General features: G+C 30.4%; 1 protein-coding gene across 5 annotated transcripts; it reads left to right on the plus strand.

Annotated features, from left to right (window-relative positions):
* The first annotated feature begins 7,150 nt into the window (after positions 1-7,150).
* Positions 7,151-10,232, plus strand: LOC103503049 (GDSL esterase/lipase At4g10955). 5 transcript variants are annotated; one of them, XM_008467219.3, is made up of 2 exons: positions 7,151-7,485; positions 8,786-10,232. In XM_008467219.3, exons 1-2 carry the CDS (start codon positions 7,340-7,342, stop codon positions 9,837-9,839), a joined length of 1,200 nt encoding a protein of 399 aa, XP_008465441.1. In that variant the 5' UTR covers positions 7,151-7,339; the 3' UTR covers positions 9,840-10,232. The 5 variants fall into 5 exon arrangements, with proteins under 5 accessions (XP_008465441.1, XP_050944099.1, XP_008465442.1 ...); XM_051088142.1 differs by having other exon boundaries at positions 7,327-7,481; positions 8,790-10,232; XM_008467220.3 differs by having other exon boundaries at positions 7,336-7,485; positions 8,773-10,232.

Below are 10,232 nucleotides of genomic sequence, written 5' to 3' on the forward strand. Positions count from 1 at the left end.
ATTATAAATTTTGAAGTATATGTATCCACCAAATCTAAATAAAGGATATAAAATAAAGAGTTTTGAAATATGTGTAGTTACGAATTCTACTTGAAAACCGCAATTCATTAATATTTTTAGTAGCATGACCTACAAACTCCTTTGATAGTTCGTAATTTTGTACTACAAAACTTTTTAAGTAGAACATACATTTTTATGATTTAGATTTATTTAATTATTATTTCACGGTTGGAATAGATATAACTCCATAATTTAAAAGTGTAAATCAACATTTTTTCAATAATTTTCTTTAAAGTTCAAAAGACATATAAGGGGAAGGCTCAAATCTCAAGGTTGAGTTCATTAATGAGTTCACTTTAATCTGAAAAATTCGGACAATAATTAAATTATCTAAGAAAATAATAGAAAAATGATAAATTATAGGGGAGTTAAAAAAATGACAAAATCCACAAAATATGTATAAATTAGGAGTCTTTTATAAAATATAACAAAGTGGCAAAATATTTATATTGTATAGAATAATTTCGAAAACAAAAAAACTCTCATGTCAACCGTGGAAAATACTAAAAATAGTGTAACGACCCAACTCTTTCTACTAAACTGAGATCATTACTACTCAAAAGGAAAAAAAAAATCTTAAATTAAATTTAAAGGTAAAACAAATGTTCATGGTCAAAACTTTAAAAACTCATTTAAAATCATAAATAAATAAATCAATAGAAATAAATTTCAAAATAACAAATTTCTAGTTCGGGCCCTATCTAGTTTTAAAGAGTAACATAAATAAAAGTGCATAAATACTGAAATCAAAAACTAATATCATTAGGTGTAAGCAAAACGTTCCCTATGGCATGCCACGGTCACTTCTTGTCATTTGCAGTTTTCCTTTGCTCTTACCTCTACATCTACCTGGAAAAGTTAAACATAAGAGAGTGAGTATAAAATATACTCAGTAAGGGACCTACTACTAGTTCCGCTGCTAGGTGGATGTTAACTTCCTATTAGAGTTCTGTAAAGTGGTACCCCTAACTGGCACGTTCTCGAACACGTGCAATCCGTGATCCCGTAGGAACATCTTTGGTCTTCGGTGAACACAAGGAACACTTAGGACAAACTAGTCCTTAGTAAATCTCGAAAGAAACACTATAAGACAATCGGGCTGTGAGTGACCTCGTCGAGCCACTCTTAAACATATCATCTCATACTAGACTGGTAATCCCGTCAGACTACACAGTCATAAAAAGGTGGTGATCCCGAAGGACACCCATGTGAGTACGACTCTAATAGAAAAAGCTAACAGTACACTCTATCCATAGTATGCAGCACAATATAGCATCATCATAAATATGACATGAGTTTAATCGAAACATCCTTAATCATGAGATTAATACTTCATGCATAAGCATCAACAACATCAAATATCCTCATCATAAACATAACTCAATCGGATTTATTAGTTATCATAACCTAGACTAGTCATGACTAGCAATCATCATAAACATAAACACATTATGGATATTAGCTACATCTGTGCATAATGGAAAAGTTACATGCAAGCTCTGACTTCAATTCGTAGGTCTAGTAGAAGAATCTCTTACCTGGAGATTAGCTTAACCAAATGTAATCCTAACAGCAAGGTCAAGCTTCCAAAGAATAAATCCTAAACAATAAGGGCAATTTACTAAGTTCAATAACTTAACTCGCAATTGATTAAGGATCCAAAAATCCAGTTGATTTAACTTACCCAAAGTCGATGTTGAATTCAATTTACACTTAGTTGGACAAATTCCTAGCTCAGCTTCCAATTAAATCTAATCAATTTAATCAATCATTAAAAATTACATTAATTAGAGTCCAAAAATCAATATTTGTTGGGTATTAACCAAAACCCAATCAAAATTACCAAAAATAAGTAAAAAGGCAAAAAACTAGCTATGTGGCTCGACTGAAGGAGGGAATCGACTCAGGTACGGTTTCAAAACAAGGGCGGCTCGTGTGCGGCTTAAACGCTGAGATTGGCTTGCACGCGCGGGCTCAGACGCTGGGGGTTCGGTTAAGGCGCGTGGAGACGACTCGGAGCGGAAGTCGAAGGCTAAGGCGTACGAAAACGGCTCAAAGCGGAAGTCGACGGCGCTCGGCTTTGACGCGGCTAACGGAGAATGCCTCAGATCGCGGCTGAACAACGATTGACGGAGCGACTTGTAGAAACGTGGCTCGGGTTGCTTCGGATGATCGACTGACAGAGATGGAGATGGCCGAAGACAAACTGACGCGACGGCTTGTGTGACTCGACTGTCGTTCGACGAGGGGCAACGACGTGTGCGATGAAACGGGGCGACGACTAACGAAACGACGTGGCTGAAGACGATGGCTCGAGCGTTAGAGTCTACCGACGAGGATGAAAAATCTTCTCAATGACTGATGGATGGCGAATCTCAGCGACGACAGATTGACTGGTGGCTAGGGTTTATGAAGGTAAGGAATTAGGGTTTCTCTTTTGTGACGAGGAAGAAAAAGATGAATAGTGGGGTTCCACGTATACCAATGCTCTAAATAAATAAAATTAATAATAATAGAAAATTATTATTATTTTCTTTTCTTTTTCCTTTATTCTTTTCTCCAAAACATCTCATACTCTTTCTTCGTTAAAAACCCACCAAATTTTCTTTTTAAACTCAAATCTCCCTCTCTCTCCAATCAAATCACCCTCTTTCTTTCCAAAAAAATATATAACCTTAAATAATTAATTATCTTCAAAATATAATTATTTTATCTTTAAATTTCAATTAACTATATAATCATATATAATTAATCAAATTTCTCCCAAATACAAATCTTCCAACAAAAACTATTTAAAAACAACTCGATTCAATCATTAGTTCCAAATTCAATTAATTAGAAATTTTTCCAAAGTATCTAATCAATAAGTATTTAATTAATTCGAATTTCTACAAATAAATCATATAACACTCAAAAAAAATAATTTCGAAAATTGCCAAAATTTAACTTAAGGTAATCAAACTTAAATTACTTACTTTGTGGCGTTACAAATACCTTGTCAGCCACGTCGTCAACAACGCGCGCAATATATTTGGTACATAATCGTTTAGATTTTGCTATTGTTTGGTACACAATCGTTTAATTTGGTTACACGATCTAATCCAAATCTAAACGATTTTTTTTCAAAATTTGGTACATAATCGTTTAGATTTGGCTCAAAATTTGGTACACCATCATTTGATTTGGCTAAACGATTTTTTTTTTAATTCTTTTGGTATATGATTATTCATATTTGTCTACATGATGATTTGTTTTTTTTACACAATCGTTTACCTTTTTTTACACGATCGTTCACATTTGTCTGCTCCAATCTAAATGATACATAGTCATTTAGATTTGGATATGACCTTGTGAACGATGTTTTTTTTCAAATCTTTTATATTTATATTTAGTACACGATCTTGTGAACAACTAAATAAAAGTATGAAAAGAATAGATCTTTTATATTTGATATACAATTTTGAACCAAATAACAGTTTGAAAAAAAAGGAAGAAGAAAAGAAGAAAGACGATAAAATTTGCAAACGAAGAGGTGAAGAAAGACGATAAAAGGGAAGGGCAAACATGGAATATTTAAAAAATTACTAACTATATGGGCTTTGTTACACGGGCCGTAAATATTTTATCCATTTGTTATATTTATGAAAGTTTCCCTATAAATTATAGGAAAATTGTAAAAAATGATACAATCCACAAAATATTTACAAATTATTAGCAAATTTTCATATACTATCATTGATAAACATTAATAGAAGATTATCACTATTTATTAACAGTGGCAGATCCAAAAATTTTATAGAGGGGGACATCAGGGACTATATAATGACACACTAAAAACTATTAAAAAAATATCTCGACGTTTCGCTAATGCTCCAATGATATTTACTACATTTGTAGCAATAAAAAAAATATTAGAAATTTCCACATGATTTTCTGTAATGTAAATGTGAACTTAAAAATTGCATAAAAGAAAAAAAATAATACATTTTTAATAGAATATCGTTGAGAGAGTGGAAATTTACATCACCGATTTTGTTGCATTTTTTTCTAAATATTTGTTAGGTAATTAAGGACAACTCAAAAATAAGTTAGAGTTTTATCTTAGTTAGGTTTTATTCCTCTTTTTAAAAAATTATTTTTATATTATTAAAATTTGCCAATAAAATTGACATTTGGAGTATTTGGAGAAATAAAATTATTGAAATTTTGCAAAATTGTCTCATAGTCTTTAATTCTGAAATAAAATAAAATAAATATATACATAAGTGATGTAAATATGTGACTTTAAAAATTACATCAAAAAAAGAAAAAAAATAATAAGGAAGTTTGAATCATCGACTTTGTTGCATTTTTTTCTAAATATTTGTTAGATAACAAACGAGGGTAGGATATAAATTAGGGTTTTATATTAGATAAGTTTTTTTTTTCTTTTAAATTATCTTCATTTTAGGAAATCATTGAAATTTAGGAAGAAAAATGATATTTTGGAAAAGAAACTTATTAATGTTTGAAATAAAATCTATTTCGTGACCATTTAGGAAGGAAATTGATATTTGGAAAAAGAAAATTATTGATGTTTTGAAAAAAATTATTTCGTAAAAATAGTTATAATAGGAAAGAATCAAACTCTTACAGGTGGTTATGCAATGAGTGTACATCCACTGCACCAAAACTAAAATTTTGTTAAAATAAAGTATTGTTTAATATATATTGTAACCTTAAAATTAACATTAAAAAATACAAATATTGATAATGTGAGGAGGGCACATGTCTTCCAGCAACTTAATAAATTCTTTCTTGTCTGTTATTGATAGAATCTAAAATTTTATTATATTTTATAAATATTTTAATTTATTTTATTATATTTAAAAAGGCTCTAAATAATAAAATTGGGAAAGAAATTGGAACGAACCCACCAGCGGTGGTTAATTTGATGATAAAGACAATTTTGTTAAAAGAAATGTTTGTTTAAAAACACAAATTTAAACCTTAAGTTTATAATAATTTAGTTATTATATTTTAAATTTTGTATCAATTTAGTATTTAAATTTTATATAATGTTTAATGACCTTTTCAAATTTGTAATCTCAAATGTACACAATTTTCTCGATTAGATGTTGTTTTTTTTTTTAAATTTTATTATTATTTCATGGTGTGGACAGTTGTATTTAATAAAAATATTGGACCTTTAAATAGTTTACAGATCTATTTAAGTAAAAATTCTAATTAAATCTCAAAACCAAATTTTTATGATAATTGATTAGATATTTCAAAGTAAATGATCAAAGTTTAATGACTAAATTAGTTTTCTTAACTAAAATTTAGGGATGTAAAGTGATTTTTAACCCAAATGATTCTCGTTTTCTTTTATTTTCTATACTTTAAAATTTTGTCTATCTTTTTAAGATATAAAATATTCTTACTCGTATTATTACATTAGAGAATTAAATATCTAATCTCAAGGTCGATACTACAAAAAACTATACTAGTTGAACTATATTTATTTTGGCATACACAAAGATGATTATTATTATTGTCTAATTTTGAAAAAATAAAGTATTTTTTTTATAAGTTTTGAAATGAAGGAAAGCAATTTTAAATGGCTAAATTTAAGATTTAGGACTAAGTTTTCATTTAATGGTAAGATGGAGTATAATCCAATTGACATATGAGTATATTAGTAGTAAATTAGTGGTTTGAACCTCCTTACCTCCAATTATACTTTAAAAAAATGGATCATTGACAAGCGGCGGAAACTACCAAGTGAAGTATGGTAGGGGCAGAGAGAATTTCCAGTGTAGCGATGAATTGCGTAGAGATTGGAAAGAACATCGATAGTGGAAGCACTCTATTGAGCCAACATTGACACTGAGAGACAAAAGCTAGTGGAGCGAACAATATTAAAATATCAATTTTTATCCTTGAACCTTTGAAGTTGTATCAATTTAAACCCTAAATTAATAATTGTATCAATTTAAACTCAAAATTTTAGGGGATATTATCAATTAAAACCTTAAACTAATGATTATATCAATTTAAACTTTGAATTTTCATAAGAATACCAATTAAAACTATAAACTTATATAAACGTGTCTAAATAAAACATAATAGAAGGTTTAAATCGTTTGTAAAAAATTCATGGTTTAAATTGATACAATAATTACCTTTTAAACTAATATAAGGAAAAATGTTATAAATATAACAAACCACTAAAACATTTACGATCCCTATAACCAAGCGCATGAAATTAGCCATTTTTTTTATAAATATTTTAGGTTTTCCTTTCGGTCTTTCTTCCCTCTTTGCTGCAATTTTTTCTATCATCTTTCTTCTTTTACTTTTTTTTACATCGTTTACATTTAAGGGTGTAACCTATCTATCAATATTTTACTTTTTACTTTTACTTTTCTATCAATATTTTAGATTTGGATAACGAAATCTAAAGGAACGTATACAAGAAATAACAAAATCCAAATGATCGTGTATAAATAATCTTGAAAAAGATCATTTAATCTAAAAAATCGTGTATAGCCAATCTAAACAATTGTGTAAAAAAAATAAATGGTCGTATAGACAAATCTAAATGATCGTGATCGAAAAAATAAAAAAAAAAATCATTTAGCCAAATCTAAACAATCGTGTATCAAATTTTGAAAAGTCAAATAATTTATATTTGGGTAGATTGTATAACCAAATTAAATGATAGGATTTAAAAAATAAATTGTTTAGAGTTTGCATTTCAAATCTAAAACCAAATATATTAAGCAAGTTGTTAACGACATGGTTGATGAAACATTTTTTGTATCTTCTATTGTAGATATGTAGTTTTTTTCATTTACGAAATTGTTGTGTGTAAATATTTTACCGTGAAGGATTCAAAATTTATATCTAAATTGATATATTATCAGTTTAAAATAATTAACGGTCTAAGGAAAAAAGAAAAGAAAAGAAAAAGAATGAGGAAGGGTAGTTTGGTCATTTAACGAAAAGGAAAAGAAGAGAATTAAGGAACATGAAAATATGACCGTTGAAGAACCACGAAAGCCAGGCGTTTCGGCATCATTATTATATTGTATTATATTATTCCAATTCAAATAAAGAAAAAGGAAAATATTTTAAGAACTCCACAAATAGAATCCGATTCCAAGTGTTCCCATAAACCAAATTCCCAAAACTTTCCCCTCAAACACTCTCTTTCTTTTTTCTCACTCTCTTAGTTACCTTCATTTCCCCCTCTCTCAACCCCAACCACAGAAAGAATAAGAAGAAGAGAGGGTTAATGGCAAATTGTGATGCCGCGGAACTAACACCCGCAAAGACCACGACGGCGTTGGCAGCGGCAGAGTCTCATCCGTATGCTTTTCATGTATCTGGACCTCGAAATGTTACTTCTCCTAATTGGCGAGACCTCATTAATTCCAGTTGGTAACTTAATTCATCTTTTCTACTTCAAAATCTAACCATTTCTTCTCATCATCCTCACTACCCCTTTTTTTTCTTTTTTTCTTTTTTCTTCATTGAGCTTCATCATGGGCTAAATTTTCCTAGGTTAAATTACCATAACGGCCCTGTATTTTTTTAAGAAAAAATATTTCATTTTATTTCAGTTTATCTACTCAATTGAATTTTAAATTTGTTCCTTCCAAATTAATATTTGTGAAGGAAAAAAAAAGGTTAAATAATGGCCATAATTTTCCTCAAGAAAAAAAAGGATACTAAATGTATTTTCAAAATGTGTAGAGGTAGAGGGAGGCTAGTAGAAAATTTTGCCTTTTTCTTTTATAACAATGATTATTTTAAGGTTGGTTGTAAGTGGAATATTGAACATTTTTCTAAATATTAAAGAGCAAAATGATATTTTAATATTTAATAATAAGGGAAAATTATCGTAAATAAATTGATAGATTTTGAAATTTTGCATTGTTGTTCATTCTGTTATTTCTAAATACAGCACTCAATATAATTCAATACTTAACATCCATCAATTGGCTTAAAATGGTCTAAGAATTTGAGTTCTCATGTAGATCTTGTGAGTTTAGGCAGTGTATTTGGACTGGAAATTTGTATGCAAGATATTTGTTGATTACTCAAAGATCTTTGAGAATCTCAATGTTTGAAAATTTTGGTTTATTGATGCTGAAGGGGATGAATTGGAAATGGTTATAGGACTGATTTTTCAGGGGTAACCATCTTGATTGATTTTATTTTATTTTATTTTTGAAAATAGGAACTTATACTTATAAACTTTGGGGCGAAACATGAGCTAATAATTGTATCAATCATCCTATGTTTATTTTCCATTTGGAAAAGTGAAACTTATAAGTATAGTAATTAAGCCTCCTAACTTTCGTAAATGAATCAATTTAGACTCTTGGTCCATAAGTTTCCTATAAAATTGGTTGATTGAAATTTGGAAGGGGATGTGAATTGGTATGTTTATGCATGCTCAAATTTTAAATTGATACAATTACTAATTTGTGATTTTAATTTATACAACTTTTGAAATAGATACACCCCTAAGTTTAAGAGTATAACTTGATGTTTATTTATTTATTGTTAATTTCAACAATACGGTAGTGGAGGATTTGATCCATAGAACTCTTAGTTGATAGTATATAATGGAGGCTAGTTGAACTAAGCTTGATTTTGGGATTAAAGAATATTTTAATGAATTAAAAATTTATAATGTTATGCATGTTCAACCAAATGAAGAATTTTGCTGCAGGAAGGATGGGAATTACAAAAGAACTGTTATGGCCTGTTTTATTCAAGCAGTTTACTTGCTTGAACTAGACAGACAAGAGAACAGAAGCAACAAAGAAAATGCTCTAGCTCCCAAATGGTGGATCCCCTTCAAATACAAGCTAGTTCAAACCTTAATTGATGAAAGGGATGGATCAATATTTGGTGCAATACTAGAATGGGATAGGTCTGCAGCCATGGCCGATTTAGTACTCATCAGACCCAGTGGTGCACCAAGGGCAGTTTTGGCCTTAAGAGGGACATTACTCAAAAGCCCAACAATTCGCAGGGATATCGAGGACGACCTTCGGTTCCTCGCTTGGGAAAGCCTAAAGGGTTCTGTCAGGTTTAATGTAGCTTTGGAAGCTTTGAAATCAGTTGCTGAGAGTTACGGAAGCAACAATGTTTGTGTTGCTGGTCATTCCTTAGGTGCTGGGTTTGCTCTACAAGTCGGAAAAGCCTTAGCTAAAGAAGGAATTTATGTTGAAACTCATTTGTTCAATCCTCCTTCTGTTTCAGTAGCTATGAGTTTGAGAAACATTGGAGAAAAAGCAGAATTTGCTTGGAAGAGAATCAAATCAATGATTCCTTCAGGGAGTGAAACAACAGAGAACAGCAGCAATATTGAAGAAGAAAAATCATATGGAGTAACTGGTTTAAAGAGCTGGGTATCGAATCTAAACAGATTAAAGAATCCTGGGGTGGGAATTGGGAAATGGGTTCCTCATTTATATGTAAATAATAGTGATTATATATGCTGTTCATATACTGAAAAATCAGATCAAGTAGAGAAAAGTAATGAAGGGAAAGAGAATGTTAATACCACAAATGGGAGAGCAGTAGCGGCGGCGGCAGCAGCAAAGTTGTTTGTAATGTCAAAAGGAAAGCAGAAGTTTCTTGAAGCTCATGGATTGGAACAATGGTGGTCTGATGATTTGCAGCTTCAGTTAGCTCTCCATGACAGCAAGCTCATAAGCAGGCAGCTTAAGTCCCTGTACACCATTTCAGCACCACAATCAAACACAGGGAAATCCTAGTAGGTGAATTCTGTGGCTAAATAACTCGTTTTCGACTTTGGGATACGTCGGTATAGTTCTTCTGATGTCATGTCTCATGTCTGTTGCTTCATTCAGATTGTGTTTGACGTGAATATACGAGGTATACTCGTTTTCTACTCTGTTTGGTTGATCAAATCAACTTTACAGTTAATGACATAAACTTGACAGATATCCATCATAATGAAATTAACTTCTAGATATTTTCAACTGAGAAATGCAATGTTGAACCAATTGCGGAGAGAGTTCACTAGCTAGAGTTTTCCTTTTGTGAATTTCATACGAATGGAACCACATGTAATCTCTATGAAAAATGCAACTAAAGTTGAACATAAACACAACTTTTAATGGTTGGGAATCGATTTTAATTTTGTT

The sequence above is a fragment of the Cucumis melo genome, chromosome 7, assembly GCF_025177605.1.
Source record: "Cucumis melo cultivar AY chromosome 7, USDA_Cmelo_AY_1.0, whole genome shotgun sequence".
In the NCBI taxonomy this organism is placed as follows: Eukaryota; Viridiplantae; Streptophyta; class Magnoliopsida; order Cucurbitales; family Cucurbitaceae; genus Cucumis; species Cucumis melo.

Bases quoted from the DNA above. Each gene is read 5' to 3' on its own strand.
- LOC103503049 (XM_008467219.3), top strand. From the start codon at position 7,340: ATGGCAAATTGTGATGCCGCGGAACTAACACCCGCAAAGACCACGACG. The intron at 7,486-8,785 runs GTAACTTAATTC...ATTTTGCTGCAG, and splicing joins GACCTCATTAATTCCAGTTG to GAAGGATGGGAATTACAAAA.